The 23,286-nt window shown below is 48.1% G+C and overlaps 1 protein-coding gene across 2 annotated transcripts in view; it reads right to left on the reverse strand.

Moving 5' to 3' along the window:
* The window catches only part of LOC133355636 (cAMP-dependent protein kinase type II-alpha regulatory subunit-like), a 99,015-nt gene continuing 75,729 nt past the window's right edge, over positions 1 to 23,286 (reverse strand). Inside the window, exons 6-11 of one of the 2 annotated variants that reach the window (XM_061573006.1) lie at positions 15,592 to 15,745; positions 14,328 to 14,429; positions 9,742 to 9,820; positions 9,333 to 9,394; positions 6,209 to 6,332; positions 1 to 4,930 (exon numbers count right to left, since the gene is read on the reverse strand). In XM_061573006.1, the coding sequence (XP_061428990.1) occupies positions 4,785 to 4,930; positions 6,209 to 6,332; positions 9,333 to 9,394; positions 9,742 to 9,820; positions 14,328 to 14,429; positions 15,592 to 15,745 (667 nt within the window). In that variant the 3' untranslated portion in view covers positions 1 to 4,784. Of the gene's footprint in view, positions 4,931 to 6,208; positions 6,333 to 9,332; positions 9,399 to 9,741; positions 9,821 to 14,327; positions 14,430 to 15,591; positions 15,746 to 23,286 lie in introns of both variants that reach the window. The other variant, XM_061573005.1, reaches the window with a different exon arrangement.

Here is a 23,286-nt window from a genome sequence, read left to right on the forward strand (position 1 = left end):
AAAAAACCCCCAATGTCTTTTTATTTGTTTATTTCAGTGTCAGAAAATACCAAAATGCACACTGGTTGGAAGTAGGAACCCCAGTAGAAAAAAATCCCTGGGCCATTTTTCAGGTGTTGGCAGTAGCAGTGTCCGTACCATCTTCTAAAAACACAAACCGATAAAAACACTGCAGCAAGCGAAAAAAAAACAAAGCATCACCCACGACGCTTGCACGAGAAATAAAAACATAAATCACCAACGGACTGAGAAACACTTTGCGTTCACCTCCTAGGAAACAACAATAATAAGCCTTTTTTTCCACTGGCACATCAGAGCCAAGCTAGCCAATCGAGCACAATGGCCCTTCGCGGTACGGGTGCTTTTACACTGGCTCGTCGAGCCGGAACCAAACCGTGCTTACGCTGACCTCACAAAACATCGGACATCTGGCTTGGGACGAGGCGGCCAGCGGTGGGGGCCTATTTGACGCATCCGTCATGACGCGGCAGCCGGCACGCTGCGAGGCCAGCTGCGACATTGACACGTGTGTCGACCTGTCCGTTGCACGTGGCTTCGGCGGCGCGGATTGCGTTCCGCAGTAGAAAAATAACCCCGGCGCGCCCGGATCTGCGCCGGGCTGGCCTGGTACGGCCCGGGCAGGGCTCAGTTGTGAAGCAGAAGGTGCGACACGGCCAAAGTCCAATCCTTTCAATACGAGAGTTCTACTTATCCTTGCGACACCCACAAAACCCGCTTGTTTAGCAAACCGTGACAGCGGCTGCCGTAACGTTGAGGGGGGCTGGATGGGGCCCGAGTCCTCCTGCTGAAGGCTTCGCCGCTGTCAACAAATTCTTGAAGTCAAAAACTGTTGGTACAAGATGATCGTGATACCATGATGACAGTGATGATGGTGGTGGCAATCGTAATCGTGAACGGAGCTTTTCAAAGCGCTTTCGGCTCATGCCTGATGTCCGACGTCTTGCCCGCACGTTGCTGGGAACTTCTTGAGGAACCGAATTAGAAGGTCCCAGAATTGAGAAGCTCACAGCAAGTGTAGCGAAACATTGGACATCGCGCCGAGCAACCGTGGCGGCACAGCCCGGCCACAAAACGCGACGATCACGTTAAACATGTCAAACGTTGAGTGTGCCATGCCCCACCCCCACCCTGAGTTTTTGTATGGGACCCCCCCCCCCCATCTCCTTTAAACAAGGTTACGCCGCAGGGTTAAGTCACAACATTGCGCCCGTCTACCCAGAGTCGTCGATACCCTGACTTAAAACGCTTATTATTCATGTTTTGCTGACAAGCGACAAGGGACGATGAGCACATCGACTAATCCGATCACGCGGTGAACGTTTAAATTCAATTGCGTTTGGAAAGGGGTGGTCCGTGCGGGCGCGCGCGTGAGGATTTAGCTCAAGTACAGCAGTTGTCCATTAAAGTTCGCAATGGAATATGAAGCCGAGATGCCCACCATTTAAATGTCATAACCAAGCAGAGGGGCAAAAAACTAACTTTATATATACCTGGCCACGTTGTGCTCATTAAAACTGTGTGCTGCAGCAGCAGCAGCAACAAATGCTTCCACCCCCACCCGCGTGTCATGTTGCCGGCATTCATTAAGTCAATTAACTTTCGATTTTAGTATGGCTTGACGAGGTGTCATTTTAGTATATTAAAAGGAAAAAAATCCTCACGCCAGAAGGGCCTCGACCAATCGGGTTACGGCGTCTTTGGCATGCGAAAGGACACTGCGAGCTGCTATGTTCAACGGCCGGTAACGGTGGCGGGGGGGCAGAAACGAACGCAGAAAAACAATCAAGTTTTTTTTGCGAGACTGTTGGCAGTGGCTCGCAGAGAACACAAACTCAACGCATTTTTATCGACAACACTGAACCCCACCAAGAAACAAAATATATCGTAATAATTTTACTTAGTGATCCAGGAAGCCATGCTAAGTCGTATGAACTCTTTTTCAGGAGGGTCCTGCAGTGGGTTTTACTTTTTATTTTATTTTAAAAGATGTCTTCAGCCAATGTAGCATTTATACAAGTGGGAGGAAACCGGAGCACCTGGAGAAAACCAACACGCGCGAGGGGGCAATACTATATCCCCGTACCGATGGCAACAGATGGCGATCAGTCCACTCCCCGATGCCCATCCACCAACCCTCACAGCTGCCTCCATCGTGCTGGATTACAGGCAGCAAAGATTTGTGCGGTGAGTAACCAACCCAAAACTTTGTTTTCTCTGGATTATAAAGGTGCTGCGAAAAGTTGCACCACAAACCTGAGACAATCAAGTTGTACAAATATAGTCGTGTGCACACACGCACACCCTGAACGGACCACCAGATGCACCCTCAACTCTTCCTCTCTAAATCAGGTGGAAAAAAGTTAATCCTATAATAGAGTAATAAGGCAACGTTTCTAGCACGGGCCAGTCTCGCTTATGTAGCGGTGCCGTTGCTCTAAACGCCACCAACTACACAGTGTATCGTGTCCTATTCAGGGCAGCGTTATCGACAAATGGCTCGAGGTTTGGAATCGATCACAAACGTTACAATTCACACTTCTAATTGAGCGAGTAGTTTTGTGTTCGTGTCAGCCCCCACCACCACCGCCCCATTAAAAGTCTACCCGTGCCCTTTGCGAACTGCAACCAAGACGGTTGCTGCCGTCACGCCAGATTCTTCCCATGACCGGCTAAATCCATCAACCCCCACAACGTACCAACAGCCACATTTGCCAACAGCAGAGGGCCCAACCACCACACAGCTGTCGCTGAACTGCCGGGGTTACAAAGGTTACGCTGTTCGGCAAGCAGAGGCCAATGCAGTCGTTAAACCTACTGTTGTGCTCCATTTCAATGCTCTCCACCTTCACCAACCAGCGGGGGGGGGGGGGGGGGTATCCTCATCCACGAAGGCAAAGATCCCCCATATAGCCATAACATAATTTTGGGGCAAGTGCTGTTAGTGAGCGCAGACCGCACGCACACACACACGAGCACAGCACGCAGCACAGACAGACTTAGACGACTGTCAGGTCTACGGACCAGTGTTCAAGGGAGGATGACAGAGGGTGGAGGCAGTTTTAAAAATTGCAAGATATTTAGTGAAAAACAATAAAGCCCAATGCTAACAGTGCTGGCCAAGAACAAGATTTTAAAGACGTTGGTGATGTAACAATGAAGAAAATCATTGAGCAAAACACGAAGACAGTTATGCAAAAATCTTACCCTGACGAATAACAATTTGAATGTGTGCAAGGAGATTGGGTGGTTCAGATGTCAGAGCACTGAGCTGGCACCACTGGGATTCTGGGTTCGATTCCTGCGATTAATTCCGGTTCTCAAGTGTCATGAATTTACAGTTTTCAGCCAGGTCACTGACAACGGAATAAAAAAAAAATCCATCGCATTCAAATGCCGAGCGGGTGGGAAAGTGCCACCCCCTCCAATATGCGAACCAGGGGTCGCTTTAATCTTTTCGAGATACTAGGGGCGACCCACTTATGGATACTCACACCCCCGCTCCCACCCCCCCCCCCTAATGGCTTCGAATGACACACGCTTACTCTCCGACCGCTAGGGCATGGTGTTGCCACCATCACATACACGGCGTCTCGAATCGTTGTGTGATGTCGGAGGGTACGGATCGGGTCACGCCCAGTTTGTAGGGTGGCAAAACAGTTCAACACCCCAAAAACGACATCCTTTTGAGGCGAGGGTGAATTACGTGAATGCAACGTGCTCCATGTCTCATGGAGGAGAGTGGTAATCGATTTATTTGGTTGGGAGACGTTCAGAAGATTTGAGATAAAACACGTTTGTTTTCGCTATAATTTCTCGCTTATTATCCAAGTGGAACGCCCATGCCGAACGACACACGGCAACGTCCATAAATGTGTGGGAGAAACTATTCCAACGGCATTATCGATGTCACCATCTTCCATATGGGTGCGTGCTAGCCTCCATAACCAGCTGACGACACGTTTCCGTTCCGCTACACCTCAAGCGTAATGACGACCTTTTTAGCGACAGGGCGTGGTAGAAAAAAAAACAGATGAGTTAATTCTAAAAACTGACATATCGGCTATCCAATGAACGAGTATACGGACAGACAACAGACCCTGATAGCGAAACGTGCAAACAGCCACGTGCTACGAACAGAAACAATCGCGGCTCGTGGAGTGGACACAGGCGGCATTATTTTTTCTTTCGCTGCCCTGTCGGGAATTTTTTGTTTTGCTGCAATGGGCAGACACGTCCAGTCCAGTGGTAATTTGGAAATGTCAGATTTTGTATTTTATTTATATACTTTCCTGTTAACCTTAACCTGTGGAATTCGTCTTAAGTCTGTGGATCACATTTAGTCATTCTCAGTCAAGGCGACAACAGTCAGACACTCTCAAGTTATTCGAAGTTGGTGTGAGCAGCTCACAATATCCCACCACCCCCCACCCAATATTATCAGGTTGGCCAATCAGAGAAAACCCTGTAAATATTTTTTTTCGATGCGTATACAGCCAATTAGAAAACTGTTCCTTGCGCGTTGCACCGCCGTCCCGGACAACGCCGCCAAGTCATTCTCGGTGTGCGTCTGCGTTTAGGGCTCGCGAATCCCGTCACAGTCGGTCGCGCTTTGGTGTTTGTGGGCGGGGGTGGGGGGACAGTTGTGGTCGTCACCGTCGCGCTTTGATCGCTCGCCGGTGACAAACAACACTCCGCCGGGCGAAATAACTTTTCCGTCGCGAATTGCAGGACTCGAGCTGAACGGATGTCTGACCGCAACCCGTCTAGACAGGCGCGGGACTGGAGTTCTCCGATATGTCCATGCTCGTCCCGAACAGCGCCACCAGCTGCTCCTCGTAGTGCGTGATGTTACGCTTCATGATGTCCATGCACGGCCCCAGCAGGCGCTCAAAGGGCTGCACGCCCATGACTGCGCGGGAATCACAAAGTGGGTGATGAGGTGGGGGGGGGGGGCATTGAGGTGGTCAGATTCAGGTAAAGAGGCAAAGGTGCAGCCCCCCCCCATGATATCTTGATTGCACCACTGCTGGTGGAAGGGTCTCTAAAACTATTAAAAACTATAAACTATTTTTATTGTACCAGGTAAGGCCCACTGAGCTATATATATATATAGCTCTTTTTCATAAGTGACCTGGATGCAAGTGATAGTTCAACGAAGCGGCTTAACACGTAGAAAAGTTATTCAGCCAAATACTATAAACACATGTTGCTATATGTGGAGGGAAAAACCGGACGACCCGGGAAAAATCTACACGATCACGTGGAGAGAGACACCGCAAACTCCAAACATACAGCAGGCGTCAGGGTCGGGATCCAACCCACGAGCAGGACGGCCGCGAAACTTGAACCACAACAAGCGGAAATCGCGCTACCACTCAGCAATGTCTCCACCCCAAATGTTAAATTACTATGACTGTATTTATCATGCAACGGGCACGTAAACAAGGACATGTTTCAGAATAAAGTGCAGGATGGGCTGTGCACCTCTGCGTTGCCGACGATTGTGTCAGTAGCGGAACCTGGCCCGAGACGACTTTCGTCCAAACAATAAGCGCAAGAAAAAAAAAATTGCTGAATTTGCCCACAAGAATCATTCTTTAACTTACCGGTCAGCCGAAACGATAAAACCTACCGGCTTGGAACACTTGTACGCATGACAGTTCGATTTGTTTGGCCACACTGGATAATTAACTAACTGCGTGGCCTAAACCAAAAGTCAATCATGAACAGTCGCATATATACAGGGACTCCTCTACTTACGAATGAGTTGGGTTCCAGATGTCTCTTCATAAGTCGATTTGTTCGTAAGTCCAACTTTGATCCTGTCGATTCCAAATATGTTGTACGGCATGTACACTAAACACGGAGAATGGTTTTAAAAGTTGTATAATCTCCTGTAGATGTAGATGCCACTGGTTATTAACATTCTGCAGATGTAGATGTCACCAGCGCCATCTATTGCGCGGCGGTTGAACTTACGACTTTCGGTCCGAACAGGCAACTGGAGATACGGACAGGTTTGTTCGTATCTATTAAAGCTCGTAAGTCGAAAGTTCGTAAGTAGAGGAGTCCTTCTCTATGTATACACAGACATTGGGCTGCGAGAACCTACGTGTCGAGCTTACTCGACGCTCACTACTGCCGCGCGGGGGCGCACACGAGCTCAAGGCGGCGGAACGGCAAACACCTGCGCACTTGACGTCTCCGACAGCGTAGGCTGAAGCCGCTCTGGGCTTGTTGGTGACGAGGGACAGCTCTCCGAAGTACTGGCCCCTTGTGCAGCGTGCGATCTCCACCTCCCCCTCCTTGGTCTACGCGGCGGACAGAGAAGCGAGCACACGTCAATCGTCGCCATCGTCATCGGCAATGAGCCATTCGCTGCCGAATGGAGGCCTCCCTGAGACGCTGCCACCACCGCTAACCGTCTCGCACTGTCATAACTCAACCAGCGAGCCCATTTCGTCGCTCCGTTTTAGCATCGTTCAAGTCGTCTCATAACGGTGGCGATGACTCCACGTTTCCGCCGGAGGTTGTGTTTCGCAATAGTCCCTCGGTTAACAGTGACATCGGTTAACGTTTCTGACGGTTAACTTTTTGCCTCCCATAGGACCCCATGGTTTCGACTGACGCTAACATTTTGGCTAATGCTATGTTTACGTTATGCACGCAGGCGCCAATTTCAGCCAATTCGAGCTCTCATAAGTGGGGCTGAACCATGCCCTCAGCGACGCCTAATTAATGAGCGTTGAGACCTCGACAGGCTTTGTTTACATCATATTCCCTGTTTAGCAGTGCAAACTGCTCTCTTGCAAACTCAATGATTTTTACTTATTTTTCAAGTGAATTCAATGAACAGTTATTTCAGTGAACAATACTTTTTGTGGAACGGATTAAAAACGTTCTCCGAGGGATGACTGTTTCTAATTTTTTTATATTACGCTTTTTTACCCAGGACCCTTTTTCAAGAGGGTTCTGGAAAGTGTTCACAGTAGGAGGACGATGACTGCTATGTAGATTCCAATTCAGTTATTCCAAGTGGGGTAATTGGAAAATTTGTACAATGACGCCAGCACACATTATTTGCCTGCTCTTGCGAACAACGTCAAAGGATCTTTAATGTCGACTTTGAAGCAGGCAGCAGGTACTTCTACGGCTAATACACCCCCAGTTTTAACCGGGGTAGCCGTTGTACACGAGTCACGAATCTCTGCAACAATGAGAACATTTTCTCCCACGCGGCAATGTTGGCCGCTCCAGGGATGTAAGGGATGGGGGGGGAAGGGGATCGGAGTAGGGAATGAGGGTAGAGGATGGGGGTAGGGGATGAGGGTAGGGATTGAGGGTAGGGGATGGGAGTAGGGGATGGGAGTAGGGGATGGGGGTAGGGGATGGGGGTAGGGGATGAGGGTAGGGATTGAGGGTAGGGGATGGGAGTAGGGGATGGAGGTAAAGGATGGGGGTAGGGGATGAGGGTAGGGATTGAGGGTAGGGGATGGGGGTAGGGGATGGGGGTAGGGGATGGGGGTAGGGGATGGGGGTAGGGGATGGGGGTAGGGTATGAAGGTAGGGGTTGAGGGTAGGTGATGGGGGTATGGGATGGGGTAGTGGATGGGGTAGAGGAGGGTGTTGGTGCTCATCAAACAATATCTCGCGGCTCATGGACTGTAGGGTCATGCAAAAAAAGATATATCCTGAATAAGAGTAAACGTTTTTGTGAAAATACTAAATCTCAAGCACATGAGCATTTCGGTTGCAGATACAAATGTTCACCACCAGGTGGCACACAAAGCACGCTGCTTTGTCCAGTACGCTGCTCAGGCAGTTTGGGGTGCTCGACTAGCGAACGGTTTTCGGTGGTTATTTACTAGCATAATGAGCACAGCACGTCTGTGTCCCACGCGTGACGTCATTAATACGCATGTCCAGGTGACGTCACTCCTCATCAAACAGCCCCCACATTAATAATCGTGAAGAGGTGACGTCTTCCAAATGGACCCCCCCCCCATTAATATGAATTAGTGGGTGACATCACTTCACATGGGGGGGTAAAAATTCCAAACGACTGACAAGCCTCACTACAAAGGCACAACCCTCACGTCACACGATCTCCGTAACGCGATTGAGATATAGAAGTAAAAAGGACGTCATTATGAACAAGGGATTATAACCTTCAAATGAAATAAGTCTGTGTCACCGTGGCCTTACACATTTGCACACGAATTGATGCAATGAATATTACGTCGCGGTCTGCTTTTCGCTTGCAAGTTTCATATTTACTGAAATACACCCGTCCTTAGACGGGCAAAAGCTAGTTGCTTAGATTACAGATGGGATCAGCAGAATTATCTGGTGTTGCGGCTGCATCGACAGTGGTGCACAAGCACAAATAACAAATTAAGAACCTCGCATTCACAAAAAAAAAACTGTGACCTTAAGGAAAAATATATAATTGGCAACGTTTTAGGTTCATGGCTCTTCTTTCTTTGTGTGCTATGAAGAAGGGCAATGGCTCAAAACGTTCCCTGTTATTTATTTTAAGGCGGCTGTGTTATTGACGAACGTGTCCAGTATTTTCGTTGACAACTGTACCACGTCGACTCATCGACGGGCTCCGTGTACGGCGGAGCTTCCCCTCTCAAGGCACCGTCGCATGCATTCAACCGTTCCCCGTCATCGGCAAAATCGTTAACTTGTGTCAACGGGTGTTGTTGGACGGGAGAGAAACGCAGGGCGCAATAACGTTCGTGACTTTCGTTCAACAAAAATGATCCGGGTGTATCGTTAAGCGCGTCTACAAACGGTTTGGGGGTTGTCCTGCAACACGCAGTAACCACAGGGGTTGTACCCCAGCATCACATGCGCAATTTTATCAAAGGACTTTTGTGTTAACCGGAGCCCTATTCAGGTTTCAAGTTTATTTTTGTTGAACCGGGTGCAAACTCGAGAGAGCTGGCTAAAAGCCTCATTTGCAAGCGAGACCTGGGTCACCGGAAAGGAAAGAGCAAAAGCGAACCAATTCAAGTGCAGCAACAAATCGAACAGACGTCGGAACAAAAGAAACGCATCACATGATGAATTGAAAAACGCCTCGCAAATATAAATCAACGCCAAATCAATATAAAACTCTGCGCAAAATAACAAAACTCCCATTGTCTGTTTGGTGCAACAAGAAGGGCTTCCTGAGAGAGCTCTGGGCAGCTTCTTGTCTCTGCGGCGTGTTTGAAGCACAGAGCCACGATTCACAGCACGACTCTCGGAGGAGTGCAGTCCGCGCCAACAGCGAAAAGAACGTTCATGGTCCTGTGACTTACTTTGCTCTTCATCATGATCCTCACTTCCCCAGCCTCGACAATGAAGAAACAGTCAGCCTTGGCTCCCTGCACGCACAGAGGACACGATTGTTAGACATTAAATCGTCACTCTAATTAGCTTGGTTTTGCTCAAGGTCGTCGGGCCCACAACGCCGCTTACGTCACAACAACGTTCCACCGCCGTCATATAAATGTGTCAGGAATAGTCGTAGGAATGCATCGCTGTGAATCGGGCACCAAGTCGTTATATATGTGCCATGGTTCTGTTTTGGGTGACCACAGTCGTGTCATAAAGTATCAGCGTCTGCTGCTCATGGTTTGTACGGATGCATTTTACGGCTGACGAACTGTGAGCGAATGCAGGATTAGGTTTGGTAAGACGCAAGATTAAACGAATGCAACGTTGCACGTGCTTGAGCGATGATTTGCTCCCCGTCTTCGTATGACTTGGTGGTGATGGTGTCCACCACCTTCATCCTCTCCGACACCTGTGAACACGCAATTGCACAATGGGGGGGGGGGGGGGGGGGGGGGGGGGAAGTGAGCGGTCACTCTCAAGAAGGCGCATGAACCCAGCTCCCACCACCACCACGCTGAACGACAAAAGTCACAGTGAGGTCATCGATTCATCTGGTAAATTCTCGCCCTCAGAGTAATGGTACACACAGTGGCAGCACTCTATTGATGATGATTCTTAGGTAAAGGTGCAACACTGTTCACCAACTCCATGGCAGGGTGGTGGTGCAGTGGTTAATGCTTTCGCCTCACAGCGAGGAAGGCCTGGGTTCAATCCCCAAACTCGGGCGGCCTTTCTGTGTCGAGTTTATCATACGTTCTCGCCCTGTCATTGCATGTGTTTTCTCCAGGTTACGCGGTTTCCTCCCATCGTTTAAAGTAATCTGCAAGTTACTCAATTGGGATCACATACAGCAGCAGCAATGTTGCCCCCCCCAACTGCGAAATCTTGGCAAGACCCTCCTGAAAAAAGAGATCCAAGACTCAGTGAGGTTCCTGAATAAACAAACCAATTAAAACCCTAAACATGCAAGGAGGTGAGACTAATTTGCCCCTTGCAGATGGGCGACAGTCCTATGGATTCACACTTGAACAACTTCCAGCTCAAAAACAGCCACGTGATCCACCAACCCTCACCTCCAAAGCACCGGATCACACTCCCTGTATAGCATTGCTGCACCTTGGGATTCTGTTGTCGGCACGAAGAAAAACCGATGTTGAAACGCCGAGCTCTGTGTTGTGTTTAAGAGACCGTGAGAGCAAGCTCAGGGAGTGCCAGCGGCTGGGGTTGCCTTGCTGGGCTCGTAAAATCAGAGCCATTGCGCTCGCCGTGACCACATCAAAGGTGCCGGCTTTTAATCTTTGACAGCAGAGTTGTGGCTCGCCTCTCCTTTGGATGTACGGCAGCAGTAACAGTAATAATAATGTATTGATTTATTAGGTAGGGGTCATAATCTGCAGTGTCATTTAATTTTGTATCGTTTTCTTTCCCTTTCCCCGGTCCTCCAAATCGGCGCTCAATTGTGCTACTCACAAAATGTCAAAGTCACAAAAGGCATTGCAAAAACCTTTGCATAGAGAGAATGGGCTTGGGAGGATAACGTCACAGAACTGCCAGGCGGCACAGATTTTATCCGACGTGCTAAGCGTGTTCATCACGTAAATACAATCACAATTTTAGCTCTGAGGTAGAATATGGCAAATTAAGTCAAATCCCAAAATTAAGGATTTTTATTCTTTCGTATATTTTTTTGTCTCTTTTTCCCAATTCTATTCCGATAGTTCTATCAGTGTCAACAAACGATGGATCAGTTCGGAACTCTCGCAGAGCAGGGCAACTCTGTGAAAGAGAACGGCCTGCAATAGTGGATGACATAGAACTACTTAGAGATGCCTGGAAGTGACCTCTGCTCCAATTTCTCATCTGCCCTGTCACCGAAAGTAATGTTCGTCCATAAGAGGTTTTTTTTGGGCGACATCACGTAAATGTATCGTTAAACCCGGCACCACCAAACACAGCCAATTACTAAGGTTTGTCACATACACAAAACATGCCAATTAGTTAACAGTACAGCACTCCGGTGCGTTGGAGAGTAAATCCACTACATTTACAATTCGAGTACAACGTTTTGCCAGTAATTACAACCAGGTTCATCAGGCGACAGCCAGAATTCAATCGGTCAACTTCATAGTACACCTTTCATATATATATAGACACACATATATATACACATACAATAACCATTTTGGTCTTCCTCAGTGCACTGCAGTCTCTAATTTTAAACGTTACTAAATTATCTAAAACTGGACAAGTTCATCAATAACACTGCCATAAAAGGATCCTTTTAAACATATTATTTTCACTCAAGGCCACGGTGTTGTTATTAATGAGCGTGTTGAGTTGTTGTTATTTGTTCTTGTTCACCACTGCCAATGCAGCAGCATCAGCAGAATAATTAGTTACATTATCTTAAGTCTGGCATCTTCATGCGGACTCGTTAAGTCCCGTCTGAACACCGCCGGTCAGGCTTTGGCCATCATTGTGGAAATCAGAGCCACTGTCAAACCTGATGATCTCGTCCACTCACAGTCACTGTTGACCAAAATACCCCAAAAAATGTAAACCTTTCAGCTGACAAAATATTTTGGGCACTAATTTCGCAAACAAAATTAACACGGGCACCAGCTCAGCATTAATCATTGAGAGCCACTCCGAACCCCCTTCCCCCGCCGCAGCACAATTCCATTTGAGCAGCGCTTTGTTCACTGGGTATTGGCTCTGGGCATGGGATGGGCTGCAGCCGAGTATAAATTACGGGACTGCATCTGTGGTTGATATATAGCCTCCAATGCTCCCATTTGTGAAAGCAACCACACTCAATTTTTAAACCCACAACAAAATGAATTCAAAAAGTAATCGTTAGGAAAGAGGAGTTACGCTCCGATACTGGCCGCCCACCATCCATCCTGGCCACCATCTATCTTTTAATACTAAGGGCATCGTACATCCTTTAAATACAAACATAACCTGGGCCAATATATATTTATATACCAGCACGAGATGGCCCTAAGGCAGGGGTCGGAAACCAATAAAAAATTTTTTTTTCTAATTTGGTAAAAAAAAACTCAATTAAATACGAGGCAGTGGTTCTTACTAATTAACATTCATGAAAGCAGTTCCTTAAAGAGCCGCATGCAGCCTCCGGAGCCGCAGGTTTGCTGACCCCTGGCTAAAAGATATCCAAATGTGAGAACAGGGTCATGTCTGAAACTAAAATCAAGGTACGGTTATTGTTAAACAATGTCATAAAGTTGAGCCCTTTGTCAATCACTGCTAAATGAAGACCTCCGACATGTTCTTAGTCAGGGGGGGAAGTTTGACCATAAATCGCCACGCTGGTCAGTGCAGATTAGTGAAATAGGGTCAGGAGGGGGAGTCCACAATCGATTCAGAAACTACTCACCACTGATGTTAACCACAGTCTGGAATGAAACACGGGTCGCCTGGGGTTTATGTTGCAGTGTGTGCAAACCACTGCGCCACTGCTCCACTGCCATTAAATTTAGGATACATAGCCATCACTGGCATCGAATATTATGGTAAATCATTTCCAGGCAAGGTGACAGTAACTCATCCGCTGGCTTTAAATCCAATTCTCGTCCATTGTGTAATGATCTTTGGTACTGTTCGAAGGAAAGTGTCAACATATCATAGATCAATTCATTTGGCAAAAGCTAACGCTCACCACTGCAGTTACATCTAGCAGTGGTGAGCATAACATAACGAAATGATAATTGAACGTGTAGGTCACGTGTACATTAGATTAGAGGAAATTAAGAACGTTGGGAGACACCGTACTGACTGAGTGATTGGGCTTGGGCAGGATGTGTCGCTAGAAGGGACGATCGCCGGCGGTCGAGACTAACGATGGATTGGTGGCCAAAGTGATGGAACGCATCTGAGAGAGCGTACGTCCACAGTGGAGATGGAGCGCTTAAATAGGATTGTGCGCAGGTGCTAGATGTATCCTTACATCGCAGGATCATGAAGGAAAGTGATGGCCTGGACAAGCCTCTGTCCAGCAGTGGATTGATCACAGCCAGTGCGCTTACATCACTGAGCTCCACTGCGTTGGCGTTTACACGCAAGGGCTGCAAGGATCACATTTAGCTGAGCAGCATGAATATGTTTTGAAAAACCGTTGCTTACAACAATGCCTTTTGTCCGCGTTTCTCCAATTACTACGAGCCACTGGGAAACAAAGTTGCCCAATGCTCGGCAAAGCACAGCAATGGTGCAAAACATCAATATAAATTATTGTTGTTTGTTGCACACACAAAAGCGCTGCAATTGGCTGGGTATGGCCACGTGAATATGGGTCTTCACGGCAGCAGAACGACAATTCAACATGGCAGGTGGTTGTACTCAATATAGATTTGTCTATCTTCTTGAACACATATAAACAAATCACTTTAGTTATTGGAGACGTAATTTCTTTACGAAATAATATTTGCTCTATCATTTATTTCATTCAGAGGTTGATAAGGTGCCCCTAACCGTCTCGATACCCTGCCTGGTACAAGCGAGTTCCTTTGGCCTCAGGCTTTCCCACCCTCTACTAAATGACCATATTCTTCAAATTATAAGATGCTCTACAAAGTAACACACTCCAAACTTGTGGTCATTGACAATGTTATACAGATCTGGTCTCAACAGAAAACAGCTACCAGATAAGACGCAAATTCCAACATTAGCATTAAAATGCAAAGGAAAATTGCGCATCTAATAATCGGCTGAAGCCTGTAAGACAATTGGATGTTGCTACCGGTTGAGGTGGATCAGTAAAGCGATACCTTTGTTACAAAAACAGAAGCAGCAAGTCGGAGCGGTCAACAAACGCAACAAAGTTACGGGCAGCTAAAGGTGACGGCGCAGAGCCTCAGGCTCCGGGCAAGGTCCCGGGGTTGTGTGGTACGCACATCGAGGGACTTGAGAAGGGGTACAGACTCGATGAAGGCTTCGTACATCCTGCGCTTCTGCGCAGCGTTCTTCAGGATGATTCGCCGAAACGTTGCCCGGTCCTGCATCACCAGAAGTGAGTGGATGGAACCGAGAGGGGGGTCAGAGAACACAGAAAGGGTTAGGCAACCCGCTCGCCGGCCATCGGTCGCATCCTTATCGCTCTCGTACGTATGTTGAACTTCTTCCGCACTGTGCGTAGCCAACCGTGCTAATCGATACTTCGAACGATACGACCATGGTTACCGCTTCGGTGAATTTCACCTCGTCGAATACTCTACCCAAATTCAGGACATGGTCTACCAGGCACTGTTTTGATTTGAAGCTTTCATGACTGCAGGAATCCATACTCTTTGGTTCTTTCGGTAAAGTCACGTAGGTAGAAAAATAATAGATCACGACGTTTCGATCGCAACACAAACAATTGTCATCAGGTGAGACAACCACAGCAAGAAAAAACTGCTGAAGTAGGCGAGAGATCTGCCGTGGCACGAGGTTATATAGTAGGCCTCGACAGTAGGGGGGGAGAGAGAAGGAGGGGAGGAGGCGGGGCAGAAAGTGGACCCTGCGGCAGCACCCGGGTCACTGGAGTAGAGATTGGAGAGAGATGTACAGAGAGAGAGAGAAAGACACATAGAGTCGGAAATAACAGCTGCCATAGGCAGGTAGGATGGAAACATCACAGTCAGTTAAGCCTTTACCTGGTTAATAACGTCCTTCCAATGATTGCTCAGTTTGCTCATTGGAAGGACGTTATTAACCAGGTAAAGTTTATCTCTGACTCTCTGTGTGTCTCTCTCTGCGCATCTCTCTCCGATCTCTACTCCAGTGACCCGGGTGCTGCTGCGGGGTCTACTTTCTGCCCCGCCTCCTCCCCCACCTTCTCTCTCCCCCCTACTGCCGAGGCCTACTATATAACCTCGTGCCACGGCAGATCTCTCGCCTACTTCAGCAGTTGTTTCTTGCTGTGGTTGTCCCACCTGATGACGATTGCTTGTGTTGCAATCGGAACGTCAAGATCTATTATTTTTCTACCTACGTGACTTTACCGAAAGAACCAAAGAGTACCGAATGTTTTGTCTCATTCGAACTATCCTGCTACTGCTGCTTACGTTGGAATTTCGTGGACCCCGCAGCCTCCCCCCCCTTCAAGGAAGCTGGACGTGATAGGAAGAAGGCGACAGCGTGATGACGCGTGTGCGTGCGAGCAGTGCGTGCACCCACCATGGCCCAGAGCGAGCCTTCGGTGGTGGCCACGATGGTGGCGGCTCGCGGCGTGTTGTACATGAGCGCCAGCTCGCCGAAGCTGCCCCGGTTGTCATAGCAGCCCACCTTCTTGGGCGCCCCATCTATCTTCACGAAGATATCGAACACGCCTCTGGAAAAGAAGAGAACGGATGGCACAGGTGCACGCGCAGGATCCGTCGTTAATTTACAGTTGCCCTCCTCATAAATGATGGTGAGCAGGTAGTAGGGCTTTATCTACCGGCGAATTTCTCAAATCTGTTTGCCCGCTTCTTGTCCACTACTCGCCACCGTGGTGAGACATTAACTACCTCGTCTGGTATACAGGAGGTTGTGGGTTCGATCCCGATTCTGACGCCTGCTGTATATTTGGAGTTCGCGTGGTCGCGTGGATTTTTCTCCGGATACTCTGGTTTTTCCCTCCACATTTAGAAACAGGCGTTTAGAGTATTTGGCTGCTACATTTTTTAACGTGATAAGCCACTTCGTTGAGCATCAAACACATCAACGACAAGTGTGCCATCCATGCACACTCTGGCGGCATTACTGCAATCCATACAGCTTCTACTGCCGCCTTGGATTGGTTGAAGGACCTTACCATTCAAGAAACTGTTGCTTACATACCATACAAAATAAATAAAAGTTGAGCTCTCATTTGTGGCCAGGTCACTTATGAAAAAGAGTTTCTTAGCTCAGTGGGCTTTACCTGGTAAAATAAAAAAAAGTTAAGTTTACTTTAGCAGTATAAATAGGTATACTAAACTGCAGCATTGGTAACCAGGGCTTAATATCAGTCCAGATTTTTTTCGGTTCAGTGACCCAGAAAGTATTTCCACACGCGGCACGACACTTTCAGTATACCACCTAGCTCGAGGCACCATGTCTCACAAGCCTACTCCAATCTATTAAACGACCCAGAAGATATTCGCTGAGAAACTAAGCCCAGGGGTGCAACCCTATCGCAGGATCGTAAGATGGCAGCAGCTTGGCAGGCTTTAATCCAGCGGTGGATTGACCATAGCTGCTGCTGCTATTGATGATTCAACCAATTCACTGCTTGGCAGACAATTAAACCAAACTTAGTGAAAGACTAAAATTAATTTGATGGGTTTTATTGTGTGCGCAATCATTGGTGATTGGAATAAGGACATCAATTCACGACACTTTTGAAGCCAGTTTCATCAGAGGACAACTGAGGCCCAGAATTTAACTCTCAGTGGCGTTGGCTCAGCGCTCTGCCCTCTGAGCCACCAGGTCACCTCAAACAGCTCTTAACTTGTGGCTACGCACATATGTTGTGGCCTGGCTTGCCGTACATGTATTTAATGACTTGTGAGAAATAACAAAAGACATCACCGCATCGATTGCTTATTGAACCAAAGACAAGTGCCGCTGCAACTCCAGTGTCAAATTTTACAGCCCTCTTTAAATCAAAGACAGATTATGGGGAAGAAGGAGATTATCAACAATACGGGAAGAAGGGATGACTGTACTTGACCGCATCATCCGAGCATTGCACCGTATAACGCTCGTGACCCTGTGCAATTCTGCGAACGAGCAGCAAGCCGTATCCGCTGGCAATGACGGCCAAAAGGTGTGTCGTCCTTCACGGTACGTCGTCGTTATTGCATTGGTCCCTCGGTTCACGTTTTTATAATCCGTTCCACAAAAACTACTGTGAACCGAAATAATTGTTAATCGAATTGACTTATAAGTTGAGAAATAAGCACAATAATCACAGTCTGCAAGAGAGCTGTTTCCACTGCCAAGACAGAAAACGTAATGTAAACAAAGCCAGTCGAGGTCTAAAAGCTCATAAATGGGCATCGCTGATTGGCTGAGGGCATGTTTCAACCCACTGACAAGCGCTCGGATTGGCCGAAATTGGTACCCCACATACATAACGTAAACACATACCGGTCATCAAAATAATATTAGTCAAAACCATGGGGTCCTATGGAAGGCGAAATGTTAACCGAAAAACTGTGAACCAATGTCACTGTTTAACCAGGGAACGACTGTATTATTATTACGCAACCAACACAAACCGGGACTTTTACACTTCTCAGACAGACTTGCAAAGCTCCCAGGACAGAGGACGATGATCCTGGTTAAAACCCCAGGACAGGTGGTGCAGTAACCCGAGGATGGGGTGGGAGCCGAGCGGGTGTCAGTTTGGGCACCGACGTGTTTCTGCGCACAGCATTTCTTTGTGCTGTCAAAATCCCATGACATAAGCAAAGGGCTCCCCCTCAATGTGCCAGCCTGGCAGCTTGTTTGATTGAGCGAGTGTGTGAGCGAGGCGTTTTATTGTGAACTCAGACAGCCGTAAAGTCAGTACCGGTGACCATTGTACTCGAACGTTAGACCGAACTCGCATGGCTCAAGAGTCCACAACTCTCCTTGCCTGGCACAGAGGAAAGCGGCCAGTGGGACAGCATGGCGACAAGTCGTTGCAAAATAAGTAATATTTAAAAAAACTTTTTAAAAAACACGCTTGAATGAAATGTACCGTACTAGTAATGGAAGAACTCCACGACTCCAGGAAGTGAGCCCGAAGTTTGCCATAATGTAAGGGACCGTGGTGATTTACAGCTAACGTCAGTTGAGCGTGGACAATTAGACCCAAGCCGAAACATAACATAAAAAAGAATGTTTAAAAATATATATTTTTTATATTTAATGATAGAATATAGCATTGTCATAAGTATGACATAAGTATACCAAGTTTGCAGTCGAAACCACATTGGGAAGTGGGTAAAAATTGAGTGACAAGATTTGAGGATACAACAGAGTGAGTTAATAAAAAGCGTGTAAAAAAGAAAGCTACCTTTGAGCGTGCATCGTACACCACACCAAAAGCACACTCGGATGGTCACGATTCGCTGGATTGACGTCCTTAAACTATTACCCAATTAATACTGAGGGCCTCCAGAAGAGATTTTAATATCCGTAATCAAAACAGAAACACAGTTAACATCCTGGCTTGATGAGGGACTGTGGCGTGGCCGCACAGCATCTGTTCTGTGTCTTCGTGCGTGCCCAGGAATTGAGAGTGAATCTCGCCAGACTCCTCCTGCACCTCGAGTGCTCCCCACTTGAGACACCGTGTACCATGCCAGGTGTCTGATCGTAACTACAGTGCTTTCGAGATAGCCTTTGTGCTACAAGAACAGTGCAGATACCGAATGTTCTCATTCAATTGGTTATTCATTGTGTAATTATTTGGAGGTGGGGGGGGGAACCGAAAACACACGACCCCAAGTTTATAAATCCTAAATAATCTGTACATTTTCCCAAGGGTACATCCGACACAACCTCCGCGCCGAATGCCGCATTCTGTCAAAAGGAAATTACGCAACTCAACGGACCGCTGAGTTGCATCGGCCTGGAGGCAGCCATGGGTAGTGCACTGCACTACCAACATGGCGACCTTCGCCAGGCAATACTTGGCCATGGTGAATATCGTTTGTGACGAGTGATATCTCAACCAGCCCAAGGCCCCAACCACCCCGCCAACCCCCAACTTCACCAACTCACATTGACCAGTGCGGTGAAGTATAGTAAAACAATCCCTATGGCAGACACGGTGTGGGGAGGACTTCATGCGGCTGTGGAATGAGAACGAGCTGCTGTATGTGGCATTATATAATGCTTAAAATTCACAAGCTCTGTTATTGTACACTTAGTTTACCTGTGCGATGGATGCATCGCAAACCTAGGGTTGTATCACTGGTGTAATGCGACTGCTGTAACGCCACTGCTGTAACGCCACTGGTGTCATGTCACAAGACAATGACATTTTCGTTCAAAACTATGACAGCAGGCAGGGCTTTGAGTCACTTGAACTTCAAGACAAAGCTCCCCCGAATAGCCTGAACAGAGTTTTGGGGCAAGTGCTGTTAGCGAGCACCTATGAAAGCCGGCACGGCACACGAGGGGGTGGGTTGCCATGCCTGGCCGCCTTTGTCACCCCACTGGCAATGTTTATACACCGCACCGTGTACTTAATTAAAGCTGAGTTGATCTAGGGAAGGCCCAGGACCGGTTCGGATAATAATCGTCACTGCTGTTGGCCATGAGCGGGGATAAAACTCGAGTCGCCGGGTTCGTAGCACAGTGTGCGAACAATTGCGCCACTGCTCCCCACTTGAACTTCAATCGTCCTCTTTACCAATGCACCGAGCCTGCCTTTAATCCACCATGCGCAGGGCGTTTGTCACGTGTCTTACAATCCAGCATTTTTAATGTTCAGAGCTGGAGGTAACCAAGCCGAGACCATCAACTTGCTCAACTTGAGAACCCGGTTCAATCACGGGTGGCACAATCCTGGACTCGAACCAAGGATCTCAAATGTGCCGACTCAATGACCTCTGAGCCTCCCGGCCACCTAAATGGGTAAATTTTAAACTGAAATGACATCTCTTGTGAGTAGAAGTGTGAAAGTTAAACTTTTAAATCTTGGAAAGAGCTTTTATTGTGAAGATAATAATTTGAAAACGACACTTGGCAGTTAATTACCTTTAAAAACATTAAACAAACTTTTTAAATATTGCCTGTCTCCCCTTACATCATTAAAAGTTGAGCTTATTTTTACAAAGAAAACCTGTTTATAGTTCAAATCATTAATGGAAAGTGGACTTACCTGTCCTGACAGAATATATATAACAGTTTATATATCTCTGCAGATATGAAGTTTATATTTTTTAGATTAATGGTAAAAGCACAACTTTTGGGTTCAATCACACGAGGAAAATTTGTGTCGACACCCTCCTCCACCCAATACAGCCAATTAATAAAGTTGTCACGTGAACAAATGTGGCAATATTAAACTTATTTTTAAACTATTTTTGTATTTTACCAGGTGAGCCCCACTGAGCTGTATAGCTCATTTTCAGAAGCGACCTGGCCAAAAATGATAGCTCAACGAAGTGGCTCATCACGTGGAAATGTATAGCAGCCAAATAATCTAAACGCATGTTTTTAAATGTGGAGGGAAAAACTGATAGTTACAACCAGTATCAGCAGGTAGTTGCCAGATTTTCCGGTGGAACGAGTCGCAGTGCATTACCACACCACTTGGCATCAGCGATAGTCATTAAAGGGAAAACAATTCTGTAAAGAGAGTAAACTTACTCAGCTCATACGAATATACGTTGTGATTCATACCTAATTACCACAATTAAATGGACAATTATGATGAGGACGCTTTGACAGAAAGGCAAGACAGACACTACCTTACATCATTCAAAGGACACACAGCAGCTCATTAAAAGTAGATTGATGTCAAAACGATGATCGGAATACACCGAGTTAATTATATATACTTCTTACTAGAAGCCCATTGTATGATGACGATAATGATTGTACAGACAGGCAAGACGGACACCACGCTCCGTCATTCACAATGGGCGCCGACAATGCAGCTCGTTAACAGGAATTTGATTCCAAATGCTGGGGTTGCGTGGAGCGGGCGACAAAGATGGAATTCGAGATGAGCTTGGCTCTGGGGCAAGGGACTGCAGCTTGCTCTCAAACAACACACGGAGCAAGAAAGCCAGGGACCGTTGAGACAAAGTAAATAACACTCGCAGTATTCATCACTTCCTCCACAACCAAACTACTACATTCCCTTTGTGGCAACCCACACAACTTAGGAGATTTCATCTGCTGCTCATTAAGCTTAAGTCAATGTATTAATTTGTTGTAAATGGTAAGCGGGTGTTATGCGTAATAAACGACTGTCAGGCTCTCTTGGTCTCCGTTGTCGTTTATTTAGGTTCTTCGTATCGCACCCCGCTGGTCCTCGACCGGACCCGCGCCGCCTCCGCCGCGCGCCCCGTGCACGCTCCGTGTGGCCCGCACTCACTGGTGGCTGCTCCGCTCTCTCCGTGTGCCCCGCACACTCCGCTAGTCACTCACTAGCCACGTGTGCCCCGCACACTCTGCTAGTCCCTCACACACCGCTAGCCCCGTCTACCCCACGCACACCGCTGGCCGACGGTGTGTGTAGGTCTTCGACCACGTGGCAGATGGCGCCGCTCCTCCCGCACTGCCCAGCGTGGCTTCCCCTATTCTCGCTCCGTTCCAACTCCTCGATCTCTTCTGGCTCTCCCCCTTTATCCTTCCCATCATGTGACCCTGACTCCTCCTTCCCGTACTGCCCCTGTCTCTGCCCCCCCCCCATTCACCTCGTCTCCCATTGGAGCCGAGGTGAGCAGTGGCTCCTCCCACACGCTCCGCCGACCAGGCTCCGCCCCCCAATGCTCCGGGCCGTGTGATTGGCGCGGAGGCCAGCAACCACCCCGTTTATGCTCGCATTACATATGTAAGGCACAGTAATATCTCACGAGTTATCTAGGTTGGTTCATAAGACGTGATTTATTTGAGGGCAGGGGGGGGGGTGTGTTCAATTCTGTGTGCCGTGAGTGTCTGGTCACGCGTTGGACCAAGGCGTTTTCATGAGGAACTCTCTGGCCGTGAGCAGTGTACTAGCCCGCATGCGAGAAATGGCTACGATTACCCACGAGGGACCACGGCGTGACAAGACCCCAGCAAGGCGAAATCAATGAGTCCGCATGAACACGTGGGCAGAAATTATTCAACAACGCCATTAGATACTGTAGTGCAAGCCCCACAATGGTAATTGGTTATTGATGAAAGTTATAAATGATTTCAGAGTGGATTACATTTGTGACTGTATAGCTGACAAAATTATGACAGCAACTGCATAAAATCTACGAACTTGAAACTTTACAAAAATTGCGTAGGCTGTTGTCAACTAGAATAAGGCTGGGACTGAAAATGCCAACTCAATTAACACCTGTGTAGTGACATAAGAAGGGAGGGGCTGCTGGGGGCTCTGGGTCCCTGGGAGGGCCAGGCGCTTAATCCCCTTGGCGCCAGGCGTGGGTTCTCAGGCGGGTCAGACGCTTAAGCCTCTTGCCGTCAGGCGTTGAGTTCCCAGGCGCTTAATCCCCTTGGCGCCGCCAAAGGGGGGGGCTGTGTGTGCTCTGTGGGATATCTGGGGGCGCACACGGCCCCACCCCTCGTTGGGGACTGGGCATATAAGCAGAGCTTCCTGGACGATCAGGGCCAGTTGTAACTCAAGACCCAAGACCCACGACCAGCCATCTGAAGACCGTGGGATGCTGTGAGAGCCAGTGGTGGGACTCTGGAACTCCCGACTCTACGACTTTGTGAGGGCGAGTTCCGGAGCGTAGCCAGAGTAGAGTATCTAGGCTGTGTAGCTAGGCTGTGTACCTAGGCTGTAACAGAGTATCAGGACTGTTGGAGAGTTGGACTGTTGTATTGTAATAAAGAAGTTACCTCTACAAGTGTCTCCGGAACCCGTTACATTTGGCGTCAGAAGTGGCAATGGAGACAAGAAGTGAGCCACGTACCTTCAGTCCTGACGGCGATGTTGAAGAGCAAGCGGCGACGGGGCAGCCAACTCGGGCCGACAACGACGCTGCACCGCCGGCTGAGCAGTCGTCCACCACACCTGCCGATCCTCCTCCAGCGTCGGGAGCAGCAATGGAGGAAACGCTGCTTCGCCTCACCGAGCTGCTCCACGCCACCGTCTCCATCCTGGACGACATGCGTCGCTCACAGGCGGAGGCAGGAGGGAGAGAGGCGGCGCAGCAGCCGCGCCATTCCGCCGGCTCCCACACA

Source organism: Lethenteron reissneri, chromosome 51 (genome assembly GCF_015708825.2).
Source record: "Lethenteron reissneri isolate LAM-NWPU_2019-01 chromosome 51, ASM1570882v1, whole genome shotgun sequence".
Taxonomy (NCBI): Eukaryota; Metazoa; Chordata; class Hyperoartia; order Petromyzontiformes; family Petromyzontidae; genus Lethenteron; species Lethenteron reissneri.